This window comes from Rhinolophus ferrumequinum, chromosome X (assembly GCF_004115265.2).
Source record: "Rhinolophus ferrumequinum isolate MPI-CBG mRhiFer1 chromosome X, mRhiFer1_v1.p, whole genome shotgun sequence".
NCBI classification, from domain to species: domain Eukaryota; kingdom Metazoa; phylum Chordata; class Mammalia; order Chiroptera; family Rhinolophidae; genus Rhinolophus; species Rhinolophus ferrumequinum.
In genome coordinates this window covers 7356935-7379069 of record NC_046284.1, presented here as the reverse complement: position 1 = coordinate 7379069, position 22135 = coordinate 7356935, and the positions used below count along the sequence as shown (strand labels likewise).

Below are 22135 nucleotides of genomic sequence, written 5' to 3'. Positions count from 1 at the left end.
CAGGATGCCTGGGTGACCATGAACAATGGGGACAGAACTAATAGCGATAGGGGTGGGTCGATTGATCCACTCCTGTATATGATAGTCAGTGACATATAGGTTCCACCATCTTTTTTTGCTTCTGCATTCACATGGAAAGGAGAACATTTGCTGCAATGGCAGGGAAGGGAGGGAAAGGAAGGTGCAAGGATACATTGCTCATTAAAAGAAGGCAGAGGACTATGAGACAATGTTTTAAAGTTTGATTCTAAAGTGGTTAAGAAAGTGGAGATAAAGACTTAAACCCTTAGTTGTGGAAAACCACAGCCAACCAGGCAACTGAATCTCTGCTGGGTACAAGCAGCCCCAACTCCCTTCGCCAAATGCTGAGGGAAAGGGGAAGAGGGCTGTATTTCTGTGTGAATGTTCTAGCTAACCAAGAGTGAACGTGAAATCCATTTTCATTGCAACCCTTCCCAATGGCACGCCTTAGGAGGTTCAGCACTTGTGAACATGACTGAGGTCTCTCGGTGGACTGCCCTCTAGCCCATGGTCTTGCTTTGTTATGAATCTGAGATGGGAAGGAGACACGGAATTGGGTGGAAGTTTTTGCTTATCCTCTGAGATCCTTCTGTTTCATAGGACAGTGTTCAAAGTAGTGGAAAGAATAAGAGGCCTGTAGTCAAAATTCTAGACTTTTTCACACGATGGGCTAGAATGCAGGAGAATTGGAGCAGCCGTAACTCCCTTGAACATCTGAAACACAGGCCTTTGACTTCTTTCCCCTTTCATGGTGTCAGCCATGGACCCTCATGTCAACTCTGCACGCCCTGGTTGGGGGACAGAGTCACAACTCAGAGTGATCCCAGTTGTTGAATCCTTCCAGTTCCCAGAGCTTTGTCCCAGGGACCCAAACTTGGGGCCAAGAGCACTCAAGAAAGTCTTGGGCTCCTGGAGCCCAATTTCCATCCTAATGGAGGGGCACTCTTGCTACGGCCAGAGCTGTCATAAAACCCACTGGTGATCCCGATCCACTCCACCCAGAGGCAAGGCACGTGGGCTTATTGGAGAGCCAAGGGTTTGGGGATGAGCATCAGTTAGATACCTCCTGATCCCCAACTGCGTCCAGCTCCTTCATTACACAGATTCAGCCAGGGCAGTCAAATCACCCCAGTCCCTTCACCACACACACACACACAAACTCTCGAGCACACGCTTTTCCAAGAGGAACGCACATTTTATGTATATGCGGAGAGGAAAAGCAGGACCAAACTGGTGCCCCTAGCCGCGGATCGGTGCCCAGCCCTCCAGCAGCTGGATGCCCTCCCTCTCCCCGTCCCCTTCCTCCTCCCCTGGCCGGGCCCCACCCCTGTCTGTCTGAGGCTGGCCAGGGGACGACTGCAAAGCCCTGAAGGGGCGGGGGGCCGGGTGGCGCGCAGGCTGCGGGGCGGAGGCAAGAGTACGCGCCTTTTTGTGTGCTCCTGGCACCTGCCGGATTGGTTCGGCCGGTGCTGCCGTCGGAGTGGGCGGAGCCAGCCGAACGACCCGCTCAGTGCCCAGTCGCAGCCAGGAGCGGCCGCAGACGGAGCGCACCATGGCAGCTGCCGGGCGCGTCCAAGGGCGCTGAGTCGGGCACAGCTGCCGGGGCTGCTCCTCCCACGCTCCCTGCTCCCCTTACCCTCGCTACTGTTGTCCTTGGAGGCGACTCCTAGCGACCCCCGAGCTCCCCCTCGCCCTGCACTGCCCCTACTCCGTCCCTTTCCCCGCCGGCGGCCGGTCGTTTCTCGTGCCCTCCGGCCCACAGAGAGCCTTGGTCATGGGCATCCGAGGGATGCTGCGAGCCGCCGTGCTCCTGCTGCTCATCAGGACCTGGCTCTCAGAGGGCAACGACGCCAGTCCCATCCCGAAATTCCACTTCGAGGTCTCCTCTCCCGTGCCCGAAGTCGTCCAGAACGTCTTCAACTGGTAAGCGGGCGCCGCCAGGCTGGGCAGGGCGACGACAGAGGCGGGCGGGCGGCCTCAGGCCTCTTGGACGGAGCGGGCTCGGGGAGACTTGGCCCCGGGCTCGCCGAGCCCTGCTGCTCGGGCCCTACCTGCTGGTACTTGGAGGGGAGTGGGGTAGCAGTGAGGGGGTGACTGGTTGAAAGAGCGCTGTGCTAAAGCCCACCTGTTACTGTGGCGCCTTAGAGCTCTGCGTGTGCCCAAACTGCAGCCAGGGGTATGCGGAGAGAATGCCCTCAACCCAGGGTTTGCCATCCATCCCCAGCGATTTGGACCCTGGGTAGCTTTTCCCAGTCACGTCCTTTGACACCTGTGGGATTGGGGTGGGGGTGGTACAGGGTGATGAGCAATTCTCAAAACATAGACAGTAGAGACACCTGTTTGAGTCCTCATTTTAGTCTGTTCCCGGAGGCGCGCGCGTGTGTGTGTGTTCGTGCGTGTGCGTGTTGAGCGGTGAGGACCTTTTCCGATGCCACAGATAGAATTATTGAACTAAATCGGAGCTCAGACAGTGCGATCCGTGTCTGTATAACCGTATAACCGGGTGGCCTGAGATAGGTGCGCTTTTGTCTGTGAAAACATTTGAAGATTCAGGTTTTCTTCTGGTTGATATCAAGTTTCTTCGGGTGTGTATATAACCGAAGAGATGTTAAACAGTCAGCCTTTACATGTAGAGCATACAGAAATGTGTATTTGTGGTGGCCAGGGAAACTGAGCGCTGGCATATGGGGAATACGTGGTCCTAAACAGGTGGGAATGTATTGCTTTAATTCGGGAATAATTTATGTGCACACTTTGGAATGAAGCAAAATGAAATTTTGTCATTAAAGATGATTGGAAATAATTTTTTAAATGGCAAGCCAGAAATGAATACGTATTCAGAAAAGGGGGGGGGGTAGTCGGGCAAGGTTCCAGCAGACAGCTCTGCAATGGCCTCAACCCCAACCCAGCATACCAGACTGCGCTAGTGAACACACACACACACACACACACACACACACACAGAGACACACACACACACCACAGATTTACAGGGGCTGTCTTCCCCTAGTCATTGTGTCAAAGATTCTGAGAGTAATAGTGATCCCCAGGGGCTGTTCTAATTCACAAGTCCCTCTTGGGGAAAAGAGACCCACTAGGTGAATTGGGTGAGCACATTAGAGACTTCTGGAAAGGCCATCTATGCCGAGCTGAGCTGGATCTACTTACATGTGCCCACCCAAGACACGTCTAGGCTAGAAGCACATACTTAGCCAGAGGGATGCCTGCTCCCAGAATATGTCCCTTTGAGGACCGCCCTGAACCCCAAGAATCTGAAATGGTTTGGTTGGGTGAGGATCATAAATCTCTGCTGCATGCGCCATCCTCTCTCTCTGAGTCCTATGCCACATGCCAAGTCTTAAAACAGAGGTGTACAAAAAGAAGGTTTACATAGACGTGACAACAAAATGCCCAGCCCTAGCCCAGGTAAGGAAAATGTAGAGCTGGAGAATGTAGACTGGTTGACTCAGCTCAGGCGGGCCCTGAAGGTAGAAGACTGGCCTTTCCTAGGGCAATCAGGTGCCCTTGGAAGGATTCCCACCAACCCAGAAAGCTGTATCCAATTGGTGCCCCTTAGGAGGTTGAAGTAATGCATATATCTGAGGGCTTACACCTGCCCACTCCCTCCCCTGTCCACTTCCCCTACTGGCTCCCTTGTTCCCCACCCTCAATCCTGCCTGGTAACCAGGATCCAGTCATTGTGCCCTACCCTCTGGATAAAAGCTAAGGAGGGGGCGGGGAAGTAGGAGTCTGCGTCACAGCCGCGCTTCTGGCTGACTCACTGTGGGGAGGGAGAGGAGCACGGAGCGACCTCTACATGTATGACTGTACATGTCTGCGCGTGTGCAGAAGGCAAGGCCCTGGCAAGTTGACACCTGCTGCGCTCTTTGTTTTTGTTCTCTGAGAAGCAATGTGGCATTTACTAATGACTTCTCTGTTTTAGCAAAAATTGTGCAAATGGAGCTGTGGTTCACAAGATTTTGGACAGGGTGCTGTCGCGATATGATGCCCGTCTGAGACCAAATTTTGGAGGTAAGACACGTCCAGACACTAGAGGCCTGCGTATAGGTGGAATAGAGCTGAGGTACAATAAACCAGCCCCATCCAGTAAGCTGACCAGGGTCACTCCCCTGGCTCCACACTTCCACCTCTCCCCTTGGGAGACCTGCAGCAAGCACTCCCAGCCCCCCAACATCCAGGCCTTTAACTCTGCCCCTGGAATTTTCCCCATTTCTCTACCTTCTTATGCAGGATGTGTTCTGGCCCCTCCACACTCCTTTACAATGTCACAGAGCGAACCAATAGCTGGCTTCCTGGTGTGGATAGAAAGGTGCTAACCACAGAAATGGGTATGCCAGACAAAACGCGCCACGATTCTCAGGCTAGAATTTTTCTGCTTCATCTATAGGGAAGGCACACGTTGTTTTACTTGACCACACATTCTGTGCACCCTGGATACTCTCCCTATGCAGCTAGTTCAAAACTAAGGGCGATGTCTTTTCAGTCTTGTTTATTTCACCCACTCCCCCACCAGTTCCCGGGCACTTCTGCCTCTGCCCCCATCCCCAGCTCCCACCAAGACCTTCAGCTCCCACCAAGTTCATTTCATTCAATACATTACAGGTAGTGTGATCTTTATAAATCTAGCCTGATCACCTCAGGAACTTTTGATGGTTTTATTTCACTGCCAAATAAAATCCAAATTCCTTAGCCTAGCACTCAGATCTTAACCACAAGGAAACGAAAGCACAAACCTCCAAGAAGCCAATACATAAGTTTCTCCCCATATCGCTGCCTAGCCTCCCCCCCTTAGAAGGGATAACTGGCCTGATCACAGGGATTTCAGGGACGGGCATCCTACCCTGACCTCACAGAACAGGACACCCAGGAAACCTAGACGAAGGACAAACAAACAGAAGGGTGCGTTAGAGGTTAGTCACATTTCTGCTCAAAGGAACAGAGAAGGAGCTAAAACAAACAAACAAACAGCAGAGTGGTTAACCCAGAGAAAGCACTCCACTTCCTACAGGTGGTAGAATTACCCCGCGCTAAAGGGTTAATCAGTGCTAATGGTTCACATTTGTACATATGAATAGAGGTCTTCGGAATGCATAATGCCTCCAGGAATACATAATGCCTCCACGGAAAGGGCACAAAGCTATGCTGCGGACTTGCCCAGGTGGTAGACCAGTGGGGGGTGCTGTGATTGGCTTGGGGAGTCGCCTTGAAAACCCAAGTTTGTCGCCGGGCTAAGCTTTGCTACTGTTGCTCCTTCAGAGTGTGAGGGCAGATGGCGCATCTCCAGGATCCAAGGTGAGTGTGCACCGAGATGGGAAGCAGAAATGGAGAGGGTGGAAGGCAGGCTCTTTCAATATGGGAATTCAGGTGTTAGGGCACAGCCAGCACCCCATTGCATGACACCGGTTTTGGATCAGTTGCACCAAGCATAGTGGGTGTCAAGGGAGTAGCTACTACATTGTCTCCTTTCCTCGTTCTCTTGTTTCTTAGCAAAGGCTGACCAACAGCCATTTAAGTACAACCAAGCACAGTCTCTCCACTGTTTCAAGATGCCATCTCTGCTGGCGCCCAGGACAAGGGGGGGGGGCGAGCAGGGGCAAGGACCAACCTTTGGGGATTGTCAGGTGTCGCTGGTTCACAATATCTCCAAGGCACCTCACCACCATCCTTTGAGTTAATTCAGATTTGTTTACACGTGATGCCTAGCCTCTTGGTTACACTGAGCATTATGGGCATGCAGACCTGGTGCTTATGAAAAAAGATGGGTCCTTGATTTCCACATTCACTCACATTCACATACTCCCACAGGAACGTGTTTGCACACAAACAGGCTCGTGCATGCACTCACACATGAACATGTTCACACGCAACATACATCCGCAGAGATGAAGGTGGGAGAGTGAGGACACTGCAGGCTCTAAGTCTGAGGCTGTTGTATTGTGGGAGGAAAGCAATCAGTGGGATAGCTGGGCCAGGGGGTTCAGGGTTGGGGAGCCCAGGACTCCCAGGAAGGCCTCCCACTAGACACAGAGTCAGATTCCCCTGTGTGTCTGAGGTGAAGTAGATTTTCAAGGCTACACACACACACACACACCCCATGAAGAGGGGCGTACCTAAAGGTGGTCAGGTTCAAAGGGGAGCCTTATTCCTTGAGAAGAGGGGGAGGAGGGGGAAAAGGAGGAGGAAGAGCCAGGGAAAGTGAACAAAACTGCTTCTTTCTGGGCAAGAGAAGCGGACTCCGTAGTGTTGCGCAAGGCAGGTCCCTGAGGACTTCGTGTAGCCCAGGACCTGGCATGACATAGGTGTGGAGTGAAGGAATGACTGGGGCACCCTCATCATTCCTTTATTTATTTGTCTTCCTCTGGTATTCTAATGGATTCTAGGGAGGAAGAGGAGTTGGCGCAACAAAGTTTCCCAGAGAGAGAGAAGTGGCTACCCTCTTCCACTATTCCTGCCTTTCTCAGCCCATCAGGAGGGACAGTGATGGGTTATGGGGCTGAGGCCATCACCCCAGTGACACATTTAGGGACCTTATCTGGAAGCTTCTTGTTCCTCTTTTAGGGATGTAGGATACCTTAGCCAAGCCCTCATACTGACCACTGCTAGCACATAATGTGTCCCCTCTAGGTGGAGAAATTAGAAAAAGGTACCAGGTCCTCTTCCTCCAGCCTACATCCCCAAGCCAGGACTCGTGGCTTGGTGACTACATTCCAGCTCCCACTTGCCCCTTCAACTGGGAACCCGTGGACAGAACTACGCTCTGGTCCTTTAGTGTTTGGGGCCCCAGGATTCTGCTGTAAGGGACAGGGTTGCCTCAGTGGCATGGAGTGGCATGAGTGGACAGGAAGTCTAACAGTGCAGTGAGGTGGTGGGGGAATGTCTGGCTGGCCTCTCCGGGGCTTGTTGCCTGCCTGACAGAGCTTCCACCCTCCAAAGGCATGTGGGGAGCCTGAAAGCCTGTAATAAAGAACTGCCTTTCTAGAAACTCCTGTCACTACATAGCACTTTGTTGGGGATCATTCACAATAGCCCTGAATGTTGGAGTCTGGGCTATACCTTCACACAGAGGTCCATTTACTTCTCAGCTGCTATTCATACACTGATTCCCAATAGTACTTTGCTTTTTGAAGCACTGGGATAGGAATAACACATTTTCTGCTTTGCAGCTCAGCTTCTGGGCAATGAGCCTTCAGTGAAGCCAGTAGGCTGAATTGCAAGCGTCATGCGTGTTTCCATAGCAGCGGTGTGATGTAATACACATAGAATAAAGGCTTAACTGTGGGGCTGGCTGGAGGCAGCTTTGAGCCAATGAGGAAACAATAAAAATGTATTTTTCCACAGCACCTTATAGTTTACTACATATTTTCACATCCCTGCTCACATATGAGTGGGCAGCACCACCACCTAGACCTGAAAAAGAAAGCCAGGAGGCAGGAACACACACACACATTCAACCACACACACATATTAACACATAAACACCTTTCAGTCATGTACTAACTCACATGAACACACTCACGAATTCAGTCCCATACATATACACCCCGCCATATACTCACCTGCACATGCTCACACATTTATACACCCAAACATGCTCACACATTCACATATACACATGAACATGTCCACACGTCCACTCACACACAAACATGCTCACATATACAAACAGTCAAATTCACTCATGCACCTGCTTGCACATTCACACACATGAACATATGAATTCACTCACACACGAGCATGTTCACACACACAAACACATCCACGTATTTACCAATTCACACAAACACGCTCACCCATGAACGTGGGTGCTCATTAACACACAGACATCTGCACGCACAAACACACTCACATTAACATGCTTACACGTTCACTCATACCTGCACAGTGACACACAAACACAGTCACATATTCATATAATGAACACGCTTGCTCATACAGACAGTCAGTCACACACTCATAAGTTCACTTACATTCCTATTCACTCACACAAATATACACGGACACGTTCCATCATGCCTGCTCACACACAGACTCATGTAAACATGCTTAGACACATGAACATACAGACACATTGACTCGGCACACCAACCTAGTCACATACATGCATAAACACAACAGCTTTACACACACAAACGTGACCGTGTATTCACTCACACATGGACATGCTGACAAGTGCACTAACACAGGAACAGGCTCACACAGACCACCCTCATTTTCATTCCCATGCAGTACATTCAAACGCACGCATATGCTCACACATGCATTCACCCAGAAATGCGCTCAGACATTCACTGGCTCATAAACACACTCAGATACCTTCGCTCACACATCCACAGGAACACTCGTGCACTCATCTATGTGGACGTGCTCACACATTCACTCCTTCAGAAACATTTAAATATTTAATATTTAAACATACATGCATGTAAATATCTTCACGTCCCTTCACATGTACATGGCCACACATTCACTCACATACAAACATGCTCTCATACATGAAAACACAAATTCACTCATGCACAAACGCATTCAGACATTCACTTCCACACACCAACATGCCTACATGCTTGCATGTGCTTTCATGTATTCATATGCAATATATGCAAGCACACAACATGTTTATACATTCACTCACATGTGAATACACATACTCATATACACAGACATGCTCACATAGACACACCTTCCCACACAACATGCCTACATAACACGTACATGCACACACATTTGCTCCCACAAAACACACTCAAGGACACAATCACGCTCATGCATTCTCTCACACACACATGCTCACACACTCATGTGCACAGCTCACATTTATTCCCACAAAGAGACATTCACTCACACATGGGCACACTCACATGCGCTCACACAAAAATGCTCATACACACCACAAATCTTAGCTCTTTTGGGGGGGCTCATTGCTCCTCAGTTTTTATCAGGGAAACATTTACAAGAAGAGTGCTTCATCATTTTATTTTCTCTTGATTTTGCCCTAACTCCTTCCTTTCAGCGTATCACGGGCTAGGCACTGCTCTAAGTACTTGGCCTGCATTAGCTATGAGATCTGTGCTATAATGATCCCCATTTTACCCATGAGGCAACTAAGACTCAGAGAGGTTAGGTAACTTATTCAAGGTCACACAGCTAGTTCAAAATGGGGTTCATACCCAGGCAATCTGGCTCCTGAGTCCACATTTGTACCCTTTATCTTACCCTGCATGTAATAGTGTCTTCCTGTATTGTAGGTGCCCCTGTGCCAGTGGGAGTATCTATGTATATCTCCAGTATTGAAAAGATCTCAGAAACGACTATGGTAAGTGTGTCAGCTCCAGCCATGAAGCTGAGGGCAAGGTACATGGGACAAGGTCACAAGCCCACTCCAGTTATTCTGACCTGCAACAGAACCCACATGGGTAAACACAGTAGGTTTTGGAAACCACAGGCACCTGGAATAAAAAATAAAGAAATCCAGATGGATTCTGGACCTAAAAGTGAAAGGCTTATGAAGTTTTTTAAATATAATAGGATACTGTCTTTGCACCTTTATGGTACCTAAGGCCTTCTTTAAAAAGAAACAGAAAACACAAACCATGAAAATAAATACTGGTAACCAACTATGTTAAAATTCTGTTTAGCCAAAACTTCTGGAACTGCTGTTTTGCAAAACAAACAAAACCAGTGTAACAAGTGCAAAAGGATAAGTCAAAGTGAACTAAGATATTGAAAATATACATAATTCCTGTGAATTAATAAGAATATTTAACAACCAATAAAAATGATCAGAAAATTTGAACAGGAACTTCACTGTTGTGAAGAAAACCAAGTAGCAGATAAAAGTGTGACAAGATGCTTTGACTGGATTATTAATCGGTAAAACGCAAAATAAGACCACAATGAGAACCTATTAGATACCCACCACATCGGCAAAAATCCAAAGTCAGACAATGCCAGTGTTGGCAAGGCAGGGGCTTTGGAAATTCTCATCTGCTCTTGGCAGGGGTGTAAAGCGGAACATTTGCTTCATAGTTTTTATTTCATCGTGATTTTGGTATTTATGGTGTGTCCACACAATAATATGCATAGTATATCCATATGCAGGAAGATTATCCAATATGCAAGCAAAGCAAGTGAACAAATTTTAATTACACACATCAGCCCAAATGAATATCACAAATACAATGTTGAGTGAAGGAAGAAAATTATGAATACGTACAGTATGATGCCATTCGGGAAAAAAAAATCTTAAAATAGGTCCAACTAAGCAATATGTTTCCTAGAAATACATACATGGGCAATAGAACTCTAACAAAAAGTAAGGGCATTATCATTTAAATCTAAGACAATGCTTAGATGTGTGGGAAACAGGTTCTGGAAGGGACACTTTGAAGCTTGAAAGTTACTGATAGTTCTATTTGTTAACCTGGATTTTAATTACACAAGGTTCGTTTCATTGTTCTTAACATTTAATATTCTTACATATGTTTCATTACTCATCTATGTTTATAATGTATTTTGCACCCCTGCATACACACACGCACTCTCTGAGGACAGAGTTGTCCGGCTGGACAACGTCGCTTATATTTGGGATTTCTCTTGCTCTCCCCAGGACTACACGATCACAATGTTTTTTCATCAGACCTGGAAAGACCCACGTTTAGCATACTATGAGACCAACCTGAACCTGACTCTGGACTATCGCATGCTTGAGAAGTTGTGGGTCCCCGACTGCTACTTTCTAAATAGCAAGGATGGTTTCGTGCATGATGTGACTGTGGAAAATCGCATGTTTCAGCTTCAGCCAGATGGAACGGTGCGGTATGGCATCCGGTGAGTTTCCCAGGGCCTAGAGGCTGTCCTGGCAGGCTTCCTTCTTCCCATCGAGTATCCGAGGAACGCATTCTAACGGACACATAGAGGATCCCATTGCTTTTCAGATTTGTCTTCACTGCCCTATCACTCACCCCACCCAGTTTCCCACAGCCATCCTTGGCTGTCCTATCCCCGTACCTTGGCTTCTGCTTCTGTCTGGAATGGCCCTTTCCATGAGTCTAAACCTTGGCCATCTTTCAATCCCTAACGCAGATGCTCTCTTTGTCAAGAAATCCTCCTTGATTCTCTCAACTGGAAGGTCTCTCCCTCCGCCTTACCATTGTATACACGTTGTCATTTCTCTTTGGGTCTTTTCTCTCCCATTCAGTGAGGGAGGGAGACATAAATGCTGAAGCTCGTGCAGTAAGGGAGGGGGACCGATTTCTGCCATTGGTCATTTGCATCATATAGGGGCCCAGGGGTGTGCAGTATGCGTCTGTCGTCTGTGGCTCTGTACGCACAGAATGTGTGCATGCTGGAACTCCTCACTGCTCTATTTACAACAACAGACGGCCACCAAGGCTCACTTCACAGCGTCACCTCTTACTACAAACCGCCCCTTAAGACCAGTGCAAGATATAAATTTAGCTCATGAAATTTATCTAAGAGGTAGCTGCCAGGGTTCAGTGCGATATCTGGGTCTCTCTTTCTCTATGGTGGTCCTGCTCTGTCCCTTGTTTTCTTCTTTCTCCATCCACTTTCCCATGGACCAAGGCACTGGACTCAGAGAACAACAAAGCTTGCAGGGAACAGGAGCCTGGTCACACTTGTTTCATTTAAGGGGGCGTCAGCTGATGAGTGCTGCATGGAGGATTCATAGGAGGGAGAACAACACACACACACACACACACACACACACACACACACCCCCTACCCTCTGTGCAGATGGAAATCACTTCAAGGATTGAAAGGGACTAGGCTAGAGTTAGTAGCTGGGAAGGGCAACATAAGGGGTGGGGCAGAGCCTCCCAGCTAAGGCTGCAGAGAGCTTTTGGAATGATCCTCTTTCCCTTTGGTCACTTCTCCCACTTCCCCAGCTTCTCCGAGAACTCTCCTCAGATTCCTCTCACAGAACCAACACATGGCAACTTGATGCCCCTGCCCAACACTCCGTTGCCCACCTCAGATGTGTTAATCCCTCCGATCGATTTATACCCATGGGCATTTTGCTAGGCGTTGGTACCCTCATAGGCAGGTACACAGAGGTGAGAGTGCTGTGGGGTGGGAGCAGCTCCCATGGCCAAAGGTGGGCCTGGACCACTGCTCACATCCACACCTGAGCACCCCTTTCCGTCTCTGCTTTCAGTTTCCTCAAGAGCCCTTCCTGTTCTGACACCCTGAGGTTTCCTGACATGCCACGCGTGTTATTTGTTTAAGTCCTGCCAGATCTCTTGGTTTCTTTGTCACATACAATTTCCCTCTCTCCTCCCTACAAAACTGCTACTCAGTTGTCCTCTGGGAAGGAAAGAAGGGAAGAAAGAAGAGAGTGAGGGTGAGAAGGAGGGCCCAGCTGTAGTAAGGCAGTGTGGGAAGGTATTGGATGGGTCACTCCTTGGGGTACCTCTCCCTCCCCAGTCCTGCAGTGTTCTCAGGAATGGTTGTTTGCCTGGGCTTGACTCATTTTTTCCTTTCTTTTGCTTTTCCTTTGTAGACTCACCACCACAGCAGCTTGTTCTATGAATCTGGACAGTTTCCCTATGGACAAGCAGACTTGCAAGCTGGAGGTGGAGAGCTGTACGTCTGTCTCCCATGGCCCCTTCTTCCCTGCCTGGGGTTGTGGCCATCAGAAAAGCAAAGGCAGACTTGACAGTGAAAGGGACGGCATATCTCCCCTACTCCCTCCCTCCCCCTTTCTCTCTCCCCTTGATAGACAGATAGATAGATAGATAGATACATGGCATCTGGGAGAAGATGGCCTTGAGGGTGTAAATAGTCCCATAGGACTATTTACCTTGCTCTGGGAAATTGTGCACAAGGTCGTGGTGGGAACACATCTCTTTGCTGTGCTTTCCTTCCTGGCTAAAGAACTCCAAACTGAGAGTTCTCTTTCCAAGTGCCCCCATGCTAGGCTTAGCAAAACACAAAGGAACCCCCAAAAGTGCAGGTTCCAAGCATTGTTTGGATCCCACAGACTGCCCTGGTGTGAAATCTGCCTGCGCCTGATTTCTGAGACTGACTGACGCGGTTTCTTTCCATCTCCCAGATGGCTACACGGTGGATGACATCGTATTATACTGGGAAGGCAATGGGAGTGCCATCCAGGGCACTGACAAGCTGCACATCCCTCAGTTCAGCTTGCTGGGAAAGACGTTGACTAGCAAACAGGTGCCTTTGTACACAGGTGGGTTTGCCCCCTTCTTTGTTTCCTGTCTGTTGTCTCTTTTGTACCCTGGTAAACTCCTGAGGACCTCTGCCTTGGACCTCTACACACTCTGTGTTGCCTCCTTTCGCATTTCCTTCCGGTTCTGGAACCTTCCAAAACCCCTTTCATAAGTCCCAATGGCTTACTCTGCAAATAAGGATATGGGAGTGGGAGCACTTGGCCAGATTTAACGCTCATCAGGTGTAAAAGATTCATGCTCTCGTTGAGCAAAAAAAAAAAGCCTCTCAGGGCCAGCCCCTCACCCTCCATCTGTTTACAGCTTTGAAATATCTCATGTCCCTCACATTTCAAAACTTCACTTGACATGGGGCAAGGAAGGAAGGAAGGAGGAGAGAGCAGACTTCCTGTGTCTGATGGGCCTACCGACACATGCCATTGTTGCTGGTCTTCAGGCAGCAAATGGGGTCAGGTCTGCAGACTGCCCAGGCAGAACTATTAGATGCTGAACTGTCCGTCGGTTTCCCCGCCTCCATCCTGAACTTCACCCTGAAACTCCCCTTACCTTAGCCCTGCCACCCTGATACCAGTATGTCTCCTTGCCAGGTTCCTATGAGCGCCTGATCCTGAAGTTCCTGGTCCAGAGGGAAATTATCAGCTACCTTGTGCAGGTCTATTGGCCTACTGTCCTCACCACTTCCACCTCTTGGATATCATTTTGGATGAACCATGAATTCTCTGTTGCCAGGGTGACAGTCGGTAGGTCCTTCCCCAACCCTCCTCCATCCCACAGAGGGACTTGGGTCATCTTCCTCAGAAAAAAAGTTGAGAGTAAAGGAAGAGTACTGGGAGGAGTGTGTGACTACAAAGGCAAGCAAACAAAATGGAGCCTTCTCAACAAGCATTTGTATAGGTATTCAGCCAATCCCTAGCAGAGAGACCTGTTGGAGACAGATGTGAAAAAAAATCAGGGATGGGATCTTCGTATGTTAGGCCCAAAGTAGCGGAATTTATTATTTTCTGGATGTGTAAATGAATGGAGAAGTCATACGTATAGATCAGAAATGCAATTCAACAAACATTGATTAAGCAACATCTCAGAATACCCTACTAGGCAGCAGAGGACTTCCAGAGGAGCTGCCCTCGATGAATAGCTAGTGTAATGCTGAGACAGATGCCATTGGAGTCCAGAAAAGGAAGTGACCCAGGTCTTGTTAGCTAGCCTCACACCAAGCAAGTGTTGCACGAACTGGGTTTTGAAGACTTGTAGGAGGCAGAGTCGCAAGACTTGGCATTCCCTAAAAGAGGAAATAGCTTGATTGAAGGCACAAGGGCCTTAGAGGGGAAGGAGGGAGCTAAATCACAGGGTGCTTGAAGTAGGAGCTGGGGAAGTGGGGAAAGTAGCAGAAAGTAGCTGGGATGACTTGGGAAGACCTTAAAAATTCCACTTTAAGCAGTTGGAACTTCATGTCTAGACAATGGGAGCATCACAGGTTTTTGAGCAGTACCAAGGAGGGGCCTAAGAAAACAGCTCCTACGTTCATTTGGTCTCACCCTGAAGAATGCAGTGTATCTCGGATCCAGGTCTGGTTTCTCCTTCACCATCTTTGGGGCAGACTCCTCAGCCTCCTTTAGGAGCATGTGCTGCACTAACCCTTTATATTTGTGTAATATTTTAGGGCTCACAAAACCTTCCTAGAGACATGACTTCATTTAGTATTGAGGTACTAAAGGAAAGCCGACGGACTAGAAGGCAAAGGGGAAAGAGCCGTTACAGGGCAAAATGGGGCTGGAGATCTAAATCACTGCGAAACCCTCGCTGGAGATTTTGGACTGGATCCTAAGTGCGATAGGAAGTCGCTGAACCATTGAAGCACAGGCTGGGAGTACAGATGGGGGAGGAGGAACAAAGAGCAGAGACCCCAGTCCTAGAGAGCTGAAGGCCTTTTGCTGAGGGCTCTCCCCACCACAGAGATGGCTCCCTTCCTGTAGGATGTGGGCCCAGTGACTTGTCAAGAACTGCAGCTTCCTGAGGAGACTAACTTTGTGCCATGTTTGTAGGTCTGACTTCAATGCTCATCCTGAACACCATCAACTCACATCTGCAGGAAAAACTCCCCCATCTTTCCTGTATCAAGGCCATTGACATCTATATGGTTGTATGCTTCTTCTTCGTGTTCCTGTCCTTGCTGGAATATGTCTGCATCAACTATCTTTTCTACAACCGAAGAGGAGCCCAGCGCCTTTACAGGCAACGCAGGAGAGCCCGAAGAATCATGGCCCGCTATCGTTACCGGGAATTGGTACACCAGGTTTGTCTTTCTGTCTGACAGTCAGCTTTACCTGAGTACCCCTTCAGCCTACGCTTAGCCCTTGATGCTTTCACATTTTTTAGTGGTTCCTTTAATACATACATACACACACACACACACACACACACACACACACACACACCCCAGATAATAAAGAAGTAAACTTTATCATCACTCCCCTATAGGTTGTTGTTGTCCAAGTTCACAAGGCTAGTAAGTGGCAGAGCTAGATTTTCCCCAGTCCTTTGGCTTTCAAATCTAGTCCACTTAGCATGCTTCCAAGGGCAGGCGATGGAGCCAGGGGGAAAGGGAGCACAGGAAGGCTAAACGGAAGAGACATACACCAGAGAGGCTGGGCTACCCCTCATTCCTTTGCTCTTCCAACTCCCGAAGCCATGCTGAGGCTTTTCGTGGTAGTGGTACATTCATGTCCAGCAACCCCTCCCTCCTTCACAGGGAGCCCAAACCCACCTGCCTGAGGAGGCCTTGCCTCTGTCTGCCACTCAGCACTCCAGAGGCAGCAGCTGCCCCAGGGACACACAGGCTTGGCAGCCACCAGGGACTTCCCTTAAACGCTGACAGCCTCTCGGTCCCATTCCTTAGTCCCTTGCCCACCAGACACCCCAGGAAGAGGTGATTCTGTTAGTGAAAGAGACCAACAAGCACATTACAAGTGCCGATGAGGAAGGCACCCTCCGTCCTCCCTCCCTGAAAGTGCTTCTTCATGTAGGATTTGAATCTGTTGATTTCATGAGTCTATCCACTGTCTCCTCAAAGATTGACCGGGTTAACGTCGAACATGAAAGTGGCTCTCCTCCCTCCAGACCAGCGCGGGCCCGCCTGGCGAGCTCAGAAAGCCTCGGGTCTTTGATCACCGTCTCAAAGCAGGCCCCACTGGCCACCTCAGAAAGCCTCAGCTCACTGTCTACCCTCTCGGACCAGTCCTGCCTGCCCAGTGAAGAAGGACTCAATGACCTCTCGTCCACCTCACGGAATATCGTGCACAACTATGACATTAACTTTAATGATTTCGATAGCGATGATGGCGTTACTACTGCTGAAATCCACCATAGTGCCGAGGACCAGGGCTGTGCTGAGACCCGTGACCCAGAAGACACTGAAGAGAGCGCCAGCGTGGATGACAACCATGACCATGGCCCCAGAGGGAGGCATCCTTTCGTCCGTGGCCAGAAGCACGTGCAAGAAGCAAGCTGTGTCCCTCCAAGCCTTGATGAGTTCTTTAGAGTTCCTAAGAACCAAGTTCAGCGCAACCACCCTGTGCTAGAGGAGGAAGTCCAGCGCGATATTGACACTCCCTGCAGCCATGATGATGACAACGACACTATCTGCAGCCGGGATGATGATGACGCTACCTGCAGCTGTGACGGTGATGACGACACTATCTGCAGCAATGATGGTGACAGTTTCGTGGGCTTCGATCAAGACAAGGACAGCGACTCAGAATCTGACGACAGTTGTCCCCCGAGCCCTGGGTACTCCTGTGGTAAAAAGTTTTCCCAGAAGCTCTTTGACCCTGATTACGTCCCTAAGCTTGATAAGTGGTCCCGGGTCCTCTTTCCTCTGGCCTTTGTGGTGTTCAACATCGTTTACTGGGTGTACCATACCAGTTAGGCCCGTATTGCCCCAGAGTAGCCGGCACGCTGTGCGGTGCTCCTTTCACAGTTCCTTTTGTTTTTATTTTGCCTTCTTTTCTTTGTTCATGTTAGTTTTGGGTCTTTGGGCAGTCGAATCAGTTCTACCCTTTTCTTTGGAAACTCCAGGTGGGGAGTAGTTGGAAAGGATGTGTTCTGGCTCGAAGGAAAAGGATTGAGGAGGAGTTGGAGGTAAATAGCTCATTGATTTTCCTTTTCTGCTAGAAGACAACACCTTTTCAAAAACTTCTCACAGCTAATAAGCACAGAAAAGCCCCTGGAAATGTTGAGAGGATCTAGAGGAACCAGGATGAGGGACAAAGGAAGGAGCCGAGCCCTGCACACAAGCATTTCTGGGGAGTTTTCTGTCCCCCTGAGGTGTTGAATTTTCCTTTTCATTGCTTTTTTTTTCTTCTGTTTTTTTCCTCCTAGGGATTATGGTCCTTGCTCACCTGCAAGGTCAGACTTGGAAGTGCAGGGGACTGACCCTAGGGAACTTGAGGAATTTTGAAAGTGCCTTTTCCCCCACTATTTGTTCTGTTGTATTTTGAGTGTGGTATTGTGGCCCACTCAAGGGTTGGGCATGGAATGTAGGTGGGTGGTTAGGGGTGCTGAGTGAGACGTCAGGGCAAGTGAGAGAGCAGGTTTCCAACAGGAGCTTGCGGGGGTGGGGGTGAGTGGTGTCAGGTTGGAGATTATCCGAGTTGAGCTAGCATTTTTGGAGGGATTGGAACTTCTCTTGTATATATTTCTGCTTCCCAATGCTTGACCATAGGGACTCAGTGCATCTGTCTGAGTCAGATGCTGAGTTGACTAGTCACAGAGCAAGCACTTGGTGAACGAAGACTACCATCTGATTTAGAATAGCAGATGAACAACTGTTGTAAATCTGTATACTAATCCTTTCTATTTGTCTAGTGCATAGTGTCAACTAGGTCACCGACCCATCACATCGTCAAACCCTCACAGGAGCTCTGTGAACCATGGAAGGCAAAGCACATTGTCCCCATTGTTCTGAGGGGAAAACAGTGGAGCTTGAGGACATGCAGCAGTGAGTAGTAGAGCCACCCCACTTGCTCTTCCTTCTTCTTGTCCTCTTAACTGTCAACTGAGATGCTCGCCTTTCACCTCTCCCCTTTACAAAACGGGGTGCTCCATCAGGTTCTGCTTATCTACCAGGCACCAGACCTCATTCTAAAGCACCAGGAGCATGTCTGCAGATGGAGGCTGGTGAGTGACCAGTGTGAACCGAACAGATGCAACATGGGCACTGCCCAGCCAGTGAGGCTCCGAAGGGAAGTAGAAAGGAGCTTGTGCTCCAACTTGCCAAGCAGTTCCACGTCACTGATGCAGGCGATGGGAGAACAAGACTTGCCAAGCACTCAGCCTATATGCCTCCACCCTCCCGAGGCAGCCTCCCCTACAGCCCCTCAGCCACCTACCCTTTAACTGTGTTTCCACATGTGTGTTTCTGTGTATACTTGGGTGTGTGTGTTCATCAAGGTAGTTCTCTGTGCACACACAACTATTTGAGAAGCTGGATGTTTATTGGTGTAAATCTATATTGGTGTGTATAAGTGTACATGTAACAACGTGTGGATGCATATATGTATGTGTGCACCCCTTGTGACTTATGTGTGTGCACACATAGGTGTATTCTGTATATGCGTATAAGTGCATACCTATGTTTATTTCCCTGATTTGAATGGGTGTGAAAGGAGATACACCTGAAAGCATATGTATTCCCTGTTGGTGGCTCTTGTAGAACCACCAGAATACCCTTGACCTGTTTCCACGTAAGGGGACCCCCATTTGGCCAGCTTGATTAACTGACTGTTTCTTTCCAATTCCTGTTTCAGGGAGCAGCATCTCCCGGTCCCTATCCACTCTTCTTTTCCTCTCTACCCATCTGTGCCATCTCCTGGATAAAAGACACAGAAAAAGTGAATGTAGTCCTAGAGACCTAGGAAGTGATGATTTAGTGCCTTGAAGTAGGAAGTTCTCAACTGTGGGATAGGCTAGGCCTGCAGAGCATTTTGCTTTGTCCTGGAAGGACATGTTTGGGATGCCTCGAAGATGCATTGAGAACAGAAACGTAATACAGAGAGCTAAAGAACTGGAGACATGGTTGTATGTAGCCTTTATAACTTATCCCTTTATTCCAGTCACCTTGTAAGCCTGGCCTTGGAGGCAGCCCCAAGCAGGTAGGTGATGGGAGGAAATGGCCCAGGGAATCGGCTGCTAGCAGCTGGATACAGCGAACCAAAGGTGCCTGGGAGGTGGCTGCAGGCATGGACCGTGGTGGTGGGCCCGATCAGGGGCAGGGGCAACTTAGTAGCCATCCTGGGATGGTTGTGCGCTGAACTTCAGCCTTGGAGCTGGAACTCCCTCTTTCCACCCCCTCCAGGGAAAGAGATAGTCAGAGGGGTAAGAGGGCTGGTGAAGAAGAGAAGTGCAAAGGAGCCCTAGGGACTGACTGCCTGGATCAGCCCAGCTTGCCATCTCTCCTCTTCTTTTCTATACACGTAGTATATAAATATAGCCTTCTACACATACACACCCACGGAGACCTTGGGTACATGGATACACATTGGGCTCTCTCAGCAGTATATATGTTCACAAGCACAACCATGTGCATTTATTGTCATATTTGCACACACATGCACACACACACACAAATTTGTAAGACAGGTAGAAACAAGAAAGTTGCCTCTGGAATGTCTAAGATTGCCTCTTTCTAGGTGGACACCCTTTCACAGAGAGATCCAGATTGGGGGAAGAGCAATAACCCCACATCTAAAGCTCCCTTCAGGGCTATGGAAAGGCTTCAACATTGGTTGGTTGATTTGGATTGGGGTTTCCAGGACCCTGGAGAGCCTTTGAGCCCTGTGGGAGGCAATCAGTTCATTTGGGGTGAGGTCATACAGACAGACTGGAGCAGTGAGGAAGGGCAAAGAGGCCAATTGTAAATATATCTATAGATCCATGTAGCTAGAAATAACATTATACCTTAAAAAGGTATAATTGCCCTATTGTGCTGCAATGAGAGCAGTTGAACTCGACTGCGACTCACACTATGTGAGGTTGTGTCAAGGTGAGGCGGAGGTTTGGCAATGACACCTTTTCAGAAACTTGAACCTTCTGAGTTTGCCATGGACTTGGTCATGTGAGTCTGAAAATTGCCAGATCTCCCCTTGTCATGTTCTATGTGTGTTTTGTAATCAGCATCGTCATTGAGCACCATCCTCAGCTGTCCCCAGCCTTGCAGGCACACTTTCCTCCAACTGGCTGCCTACATCCCCTCCCACTCCTCATCTCACACCAAGTCACTCTGGAAGTACAGAGAGCATCTCACAGGGAACTTCTGGGGTTCAGGCCATGGAGCCTTTCTCAACCCCAGCCAATCAGAGAATGCTTGGGATAGATAACTTGGAGCTTGGGCAATGGGAAGGAGCCTGCCAAGTCTGGGACGGAGCCACCCCCACTTGACTCCTCTACACCCCTTCCCTTTTCCTCACATGGGCTATCATTAACTTTTCCCCTCGAATCCCCTCTCTGTCACCACCGTGGGAAAGACATCCTGTGTCTCTCCAAAGTGTCGTTGTGGGGATGTGTCACACGTTTCCTACCAAGTTCTTGCCCATTCCACCTGCCACTGTGGGGTGCCTTTGCAGAGATAACAGACAATCTGCTGGGTCTTACCAGAGCTTTTCAAATGTATTCTTACAATCCACGTCATCTTGTTAATAGCAAGGCTGCAGAGTCTGCATATGTAGAGATGTGTTGCTGAGACTGTGGCCATTCCTTATTCTGTACGTAAAAAAGCTAACCCTCTGAGCTATTAACTAATGAATGCATTTACTAAGCTATCCACCTGCATGGTACCCTACTGTGGTGCTGAGTATCAAAGGAAATTGTGACTTGTCCTACCAAGTGCGGTTGTGTTTGTTGTATAGTGTCCTGTGATCAATATGAAATCTCTATTACTAGTGTTGGGTTTTCGGGGTAGGGAGGGGGAGGGTGTTACAGTGTCTCCCTCATATACTTCAATTATGAAATAGCCCCAGTTGGTCAGGGTCATCTCTGTTGACTCAACATCTTGTCAGACTGGCTATGTTCCCGGGGTCAGCAGTCATCAGCACAACTGAAGGTGCCGAAGTGTATTGCCACTAGCCGCCATGCCAGGGAATTTTTCAGAAGGCAGCCAAGGCAGATGAAAGACAGTAAAACCACACACACATGCAGGTCTTCAGGAGTGGTGCTGGGCCCAGACAGTGGAAACCAAGAAAGGAAAAGGACCAAGACCCACGTGCCCTGGATGGCCTGACCCATGAAAGGACACAGAGCAACAGAGACCCCGCCCCCCCAAGACACCTGGTCCCCTCTTTGTCCTTATTAAATGTACATTTTTGAATGAAAAGGACCTTGAGCGGTTCTGACTTCAAAAAAGGATAACATGAAGAAACAAAAACGATGCTTCTGAAAAGTATGCTGAAATAAAGGTTTGTAAATAGGCCAGAGGAGAAAATAAATATATATGTAATGGCAAATACGCTTATGGGTCATTGTGGTTTCTCTGTTGATGGGAAGGAGCTTTATCTGGGCCCAGAAAGCCTCTGGCTTCCACTGCTCACCTTTGCCCTCCCCCAGCACTGCACATTATCCTCCTAGTACCCGGGGACATTTGAATCCACGGTTTTCAAATGGAAGGGAAATAGTAACATCACAGTTGAAATTAGTTTACACTTTTGCACAAGCCATTCTAATCATTTGAAACAAAAGTTTTAAAACATGGCAAGCCATTGTGGCACCAAAGTACAATATGAACACTTATTTCCATTTGCGGGGAGGTCTTCATAAAGAACATTTTTTAAAATCTCCTTTGCCAATGTGGACGCGCAGCATAGAGGGCAAGAAAGCCCTGTGCGGGTGGGAAGAGG

At 48.7% G+C, this 22135-nt stretch overlaps 1 protein-coding gene across 1 annotated transcript; it reads left to right on the top strand.

Moving 5' to 3' along the window:
* The first annotated feature begins 1609 nt into the window (after positions 1 to 1609).
* On the top strand, positions 1610 to 21734 carry GABRQ (gamma-aminobutyric acid type A receptor subunit theta). Its single transcript, XM_033113573.1, has 9 exons — positions 1610 to 1944; positions 3965 to 4053; positions 9288 to 9355; positions 10649 to 10869; positions 12563 to 12645; positions 13115 to 13252; positions 13838 to 13990; positions 15293 to 15543; positions 16321 to 21734. Exons 1-9 carry the CDS (start codon positions 1796 to 1798, stop codon positions 17173 to 17175), a joined length of 2007 nt encoding a protein of 668 aa, XP_032969464.1. The 5' UTR covers positions 1610 to 1795; the 3' UTR covers positions 17176 to 21734.
* Positions 21735 to 22135: the final 401 nt, after the last annotated feature.

Excerpts from the sequence above, each read along its gene's own strand:
- GABRQ (XM_033113573.1), top strand. The coding sequence starts at position 1,796 with ATGGGCATCCGAGGGATGCTGCGAGCCGCCGTGCTCCTGCTGCTCATC. Across the intron at positions 13,253-13,837 it reads ACAGGTGCCTTTGTACACAG|GTTCCTATGAGCGCCTGATC; the intron begins GTGGGTTTGCCC and ends TCTCCTTGCCAG. Across the intron at positions 15,544-16,320 it reads ACCGGGAATTGGTACACCAG|ATTGACCGGGTTAACGTCGA; the intron begins GTTTGTCTTTCT and ends GTCTCCTCAAAG.